At 33.0% G+C, this 6,168-nt stretch overlaps 1 protein-coding gene across 1 annotated transcript; it reads left to right on the top strand.

Annotated features, from left to right (window-relative positions):
• The first annotated feature begins 653 nt into the window (after nt 1–653).
• LOC106141235 (uncharacterized) lies at nt 654–6,017 on the top strand. Its single transcript, XM_013342892.2, has 9 exons — nt 654–759; nt 1,357–1,447; nt 1,708–1,885; nt 3,014–3,137; nt 3,443–3,589; nt 4,347–4,548; nt 4,983–5,158; nt 5,509–5,613; nt 5,871–6,017. The coding sequence occupies exons 1-9, from the start codon at nt 745–747 to the stop codon at nt 6,015–6,017; spliced, it is 1,185 nt and encodes a 394-aa protein (XP_013198346.2). The 5' UTR covers nt 654–744.
• The last annotated feature ends 151 nt before the right edge of the window (nt 6,018–6,168 follow it).

Raw genomic sequence — 6,168 nt, 5'->3', positions numbered from 1 at the left:
GAGATCGCATTGTCGACAGTCTGGCAGCTTCCCAGATGGAGCCAGTGACACTGCCAACGTCAACAGAGGTGAGTGTCCTAAAAAAACTGGTGAGATAGGCCAGGCATGCTAATGAACCGAGCATTAAGGATTAACTAGCACTCAGCATGAAGCGTCTGTCTGAAAAATAAAATTTCTGATTTACCAAACTCCCTTATTTTTTTCTACAGCTAACTCTACGTTTGCGCAAAGATGAGAAAGGAATAATGCTTCAGGGCCCGAAGTCCGCTTTCTGACTTAACTCTTTCCACTTTGCCCTGTCTTCGGCATCCCCATGTTCACTGGCTCGCATATGACCATTCGCAACATCAACCCAGGATATCTCGGATCTACCTGGGCACAAATGGATACACCTAGACATATCAACATATTGAGCCTAAAAAATCTTATGAAATATTTTAACAATCAAAAGACCTATTACAATGAAATGATAAAAAAATAGGAGAAAAAAAGTACAATCTAATTTAGAAAAAACTCAGAGGAATATAATTGATCCCAGGCAAGTCCAAGGTAATTATCCTTACTAATGTACAAAACCTCATTACAAGAACCGGAAAACATCAAAGAAAAAGCGTTCGATAGACGTTTAAACAGTTACTATAGAAACGGGCCCGCGACTTTTTCATGTTGCGCAGATAATGGAATAAAATAATTTCCTAACCTTGTACAGATCAATAACTTGGTGATTTCAGCTGATCACGCGACATGGCCGAGTCTAAGGTATGGTAATTCAACCCCACAATTTAATTAATGTGCCCCATGTCATGCAGCCGCGCCCCAAGTTATCATGAAAGCACGAAACACACGAAATGATATCATTCTTTACTTTTGTACTTCAGTTCCACGAAAGGATACCCTTGAGAATTCAACCGAGCTTATTTTCTGTTTGAACGGTAATTGTCTTGGGATTATACAACTACAAGAATAAATTTAATGGCGTCTGCGATGAGCGTTGCATGACTGTTTTGGCTATGTGTGTTTGATATTAAATTTTAAATTAGAGTAGTTAAATAAAGGTTTTGTAATGCTGATATCAAAATTTGTACCTATAATAACAGGGACCTATAAATGAAAAAAAAAAAATAGGTTCCCTTATGAAAACATAAATAATTTTTGTTTTTTAGCATTAAACTTCAAGCCATCGTTACAGATCTCTTACCTACTTCAATCTTATTTTTATTTTAAACTAACGGTGTTTTAAAGTTACAGTGGACTTATATAATGAATTCATTTATCATATCGCCATTCATGTTTATCACGTAATTTTGAACTTATACAAATGAAATGGACCGTTTAAAGGTTTTTTTTTACTTTCAGAATTTAAAAAAGAAATCTAGTAAAAAGATAACCAAAAAGAAATCGAAAGAAAGTAAAGAAGAATTAGATAATGGATCAAGTGCTTCTAGTGGTACGTATAGTTTCACGCAAAAAATAATAGTAGTCAGATTTATCTAATTATTTATATAGCTTCTAGTTTTAATCCCTGCGGTAATTCCTATAAAGCCGTTTTAAATGCAGAGTGCATATCACACAAGGAAGATACATTTCAAATATCAAGACCCATCGGTTTGGGCTGTCATTTGTTCATCATCAGTTCATACGTCAGTCACTCAGTGTCCTCTTACAAATGTTAAGATTATAGATACTGAAATTTTTGATCAAATCCAGTTAGTGTCCAAGAGGACAATGACGATGCGGAAGACCAAATAGGAAAAGGAGTGGGGACAGCTGCCATCACTGTCAGCAGAGAAGAGTACCTTCAGGCGCATCGGGATCTAACATTCGACAAGCAGCAGTTGCAACTCAAAAATAATATTCTACATCGACGACTAGCGGAATATTACAAGTAAGTACCTATATAACTACTATAAATAGTAAAATCAAGTGGACGATCTGAAAATATGAATGTGGTAAAATAAATATTTTATCTATATTTGTAAATTGACGTCCGGTTAAAATGCTGCCGTGTAGATTTTTGGCGAAAGATATTAAGTTATGTGATGTCAATAAGTGATGTATTCAATTTTGAAAAAAAAATCTATTCTATTCTTAAGAAATTATTGCTAGTGAATATAACCTAAGATATATTTGAAATATTGCGCAAAGATTTTTAGATAGCATTCAGTGCTATTGTATCTGCCAAAAGAAAGATGATATGGAGGCATTGTTGTGCAATGTCGGCATTTATAGCGAATGAAACTGAATTACATACTCAAAGGAGGCCGGTTAAGAGCCAATTGGCATTTAAAAGAAGGCGGGTACAATTATAAATTAGCTGTTGAAAATTGGTACTCTATCTTAACCAATAATTGTCTACTGTATTGTATCTGCAAAATATTTATAGAAATAAAAAGTGCAGCGGCGCCTTAAGAAAATTTCTTTGATCTTTGGAAGCTTAAAGATACAGCTGTTACATCTTATGTTTTTTTCCTCACAGAAAAATACCAGTTTAAAAGCATTTAGTAGATTGGTGTAGACGAAACACTTTTGTCTTTAAACACAAGTTTTTAAATAAATTAAAAATACAACTAGATCCGATTTCAAAAAGACAAGCTTTTATTGCTACGTTAAACTAGATAGACGTAATGACTCGACCACTCAACAAATTAAGGCCTCTCCCTTGGGTATAACTTCGTTTCAATAAGTCGTTGCATTTAAATAACTTTCTACGTTAATTATTATACAACCAAGACTTGAGTATTATTAAATTTTCAGAAATATTAACAGTGTAGATGCAGAATTGGTGAAAAATTTGTGTGCGTTAAGAAATTAATATTATTTCAAAATTGATATATATGTAGGTGTTGGTAACGAATCAAGTTGTAATAAAGCTGAGATACGAATATACCAAAAACTGACTAGAAACTATTCGAAATTCTATATTAAAAAAAGGGAAACAATTTCTAATTTATATAATTTTATAATGATTGTTATTACATCAGATTTAATTATACTTATGAAGTTTATAATTTAGAAAACGCAAAATGGACCATGTGTTAAAACAACTGGAGGGAGCTGTTGATTTAGAAGAGAAATATCAACAAAAGTTATTTTCTTACGAAGAACTTAAAGAAAAGGAAGAAAGGGAAATGGCTGATGTGAGTCTTGTATTTATATGTAAACAAAATAATAGAAATGTCTTTGTTACTAGTAATAATGACATAATAATCACAATAATGTCTTAATTACGAATTAATAAAATAAAACATTTCTCTCTCATTTTATGTGGTTGACTTGTGTCTGTAAATCAGGCAAGAATTTTCGATATCTCTAGAATTTTGGCAAACAGTTATTCGGCTATTATAACCAGAATAATTCCTAAAGCTATAGGAGGGTTACTGATATACATACATTACCTATCCCAAGAAACTTTAATTATTAATTGAAAATAATATACATACAGATAAAATCAAAACTACACGTAGTGGATATGCATTATCGCAGCCGACTGGAACATGCCGAGGAAAAATTTGAGGAACTACAGCATTTAGAGAAGACAACTGGCACGGGCCTTATCTACTCAAAGAAAGGAAAGCCCATTGCTGATAAGGTTAGCATCTTTTACGTTTGATTTATAAACGAGTATATTTTATTATTTAGGGATACTGGAATGAGCTTATTATTTTTTATATTATACGTGTATTTTTTTTTTTTTAAACGAGTACACATAATGTCGGTAGTTACCTAGAGAAAATTTAAAAAAAAGATGTAGTTGTGTTGTTGCTACCTAAAACATTGGAACGGAATTTTACATTCTTCATTACAACTAGTGTGTAGTAGTAATAAAATGAAGTACCTACTTTTTAAAACTGGAATAGATCCCCAAGAAAAGCTAGTATTAAATAAAATAGCTTGCCTGACATCGCAATGAACAGTTTTATCACCCACAAGACCAGACCAAGATTTTGCCTCGTCCCTGCGTGTTTCGACTTTTAATGGTTGAATTCCCAGCTTTTCGGAGCCCCCATTTCAGAATTCTAGACCGCGTAAAGGAATGTTTTATTTTTTATGATTTAAAGCAAATTTGTATAGTTGAACCAATAAAAGGTTTGAAATAATATGGCAAAAAGTTAGCAATCGTTTTACCCCTAACATACATAGTTTTATAAGACCATAATTATATTTAAAATTTCTTGTAAGAACGTTAAATACAATTCACGAATAAAAACCTTTTGAACAACAGAAAAACAATGAGCATAGTCTTTACGACTTGCTTACTAAACCTGAATTGTCATAATTTAAAACAGCTATTTTCATCAGCTGTTTGACATCACCTAATAGCTTAACTATTTTCATTAAAATACCAGACAGTTCACCGTTACCTCATCCTGCAAAGACGTAAATCCGAACAAGCTTCAGGACTATGTCTTCGTTACATACGCATCAGAAACGCCGTCTCAGAATTAGAAGCTATTGTTCGGAAGTTAGAACAAATAGCCCCTGGACTATTTGTGGCGCAATACGAGCAGCTCTTCATAGATTACCAGAATTTTGCGACCAAAATTGAAGGTAAGTTGATGTTCTTGTAGATTATTTGTATTATTAATAATAACTGTTTACAATGTTATGGCACTGTACAGTTTTAACGTTGCTTAACTTTATATTCCTGAAAAGAAATGTCTTTAAATTGTATTTTTTTACAAACTTACTTCAGTGGTTTATTGGAACTGAAGAAACTTACTAATTATTTGTACGTACTTACTAATCCTTAGTAGCTATATCTTATTTTTGTAGTCATCACTAACGCCTTATCTGTTTGAGAAGCAATGCTATTACCAGGATACTACTTGTACATCCGTATTCTTATGCCTAAATACTCAAATCATCAGTGGCAGCCTTTTACGCAATTAACAGTCTTAATTATCAGAAGTTGGTTGGCAAAAGATTTAACGTTTTACGCTTTATATTGACGTTATTAAATTGACGTTAATTTCATGTTACAGAGCGTGAAGATGAATTAATAAGAAATCGTGGAAGATGCACTGAACACAGTCAAATGTTGGCACATATAAGGGAAAAAATGCATCACACTGATGAGGTCATAGATACCACTGAGTGTGATCTAGGTGAGGCTGAAATGGAATATCAAAGAGCTAGAGAAGATTTGGGACAAGTCAAGGTACGATACAAGATTTATATAGTTACCCAGTTTTAAGCGGGTAAAAAATCTAACGAGTAAATAGTATTAACTTTTGGGGAAAGAAGTATGTTACTGATAGCACTCTTGACGAAGAGATTTGCCGATCTGAGTTGGACTTCCTAGTCTTTCGTTTCAAATTGTTATTGGTATTTAATAATTAAAATCTTGTTTTGAATTCAAACTAACATCCTCTGCTGATAACAAAATAAAAAAAGGAATTTTACTGAATATTTGATTAATTAGTAGTATATTTTTCACCTAAATTCAAAACTCAAATAAGAAATTTAGTTTTCTTAGAAACATTAAAAAAACTGTACAAAAAATTACAGACTCGTCGTGATAGACTGCGATGGTCGCTCGAAGCAGAGCGTGTCAAGGCTGGCCTCTTGACGAGAAAGGATCTACTGAGAGATTTCGAAAATGCTACCGATGAGGTTGGTAAATTTCATTTTTCAAATATTATTCTATCTAATCACTGTTGATTGTTAACTGATGCTTTCGATGATGAGAGAAAACATCGTGAGAATACCTCCACATCCAACGTGTAAAAACGTAAATTACCAAATCTAGGATCCTGGTCATAGGTGCAACCTGGGCTCCTCTCCAGAGAAGTAAGAATGTAAAAGAGACAAGAGCCAGAAGGAAGACATAAGAATTACCTTCCATAAACAAATGTTTCTTTTGAATTAAGGTTGAAATACTGAGAAATAAGAAAGTGGAACTACAAAACCAAATAACGAAAATCACAAAAGAACTTCGAGATGCCAGAAAACGTATGCAGCAACCACGCACACCCACCGAGAATGAACAAGTACTGCCAACTCTAAATTTTGATTAAAATGTTTAATGAAATTATGTTTTAGATGTTTAATAAATTTGTTTATTTTTATGTCTATTTCTTTTTAACTGTCTCTTATCCCTTGTAATCTGTTTTTCGTATAGGGGTAGAAATATTTCAATGTACTAGGAAAAGAATTAGTAAAGCTTTT

This window comes from Amyelois transitella, chromosome 12, assembly GCF_032362555.1.
Source record: "Amyelois transitella isolate CPQ chromosome 12, ilAmyTran1.1, whole genome shotgun sequence".
Lineage (NCBI taxonomy): Eukaryota > Metazoa > Arthropoda > Insecta > Lepidoptera > Pyralidae > Amyelois > Amyelois transitella.
Note: the sequence above shows the minus strand (reverse complement) of the source record. Positions and strands in the feature narration are given on the sequence as shown.

What these genes read in the sequence shown, in the direction of transcription:
- LOC106141235 (XM_013342892.2), top strand. An exon ending in GAAAGCCCATTGCTGATAAG is followed by an intron (nt 3,590 to 4,346) that starts GTTAGCATCTTT and finishes TTAAAATACCAG; the next exon opens with ACAGTTCACCGTTACCTCAT. An exon ending in TCGAAAATGCTACCGATGAG is followed by an intron (nt 5,614 to 5,870) that starts GTTGGTAAATTT and finishes TTTTGAATTAAG; the next exon opens with GTTGAAATACTGAGAAATAA.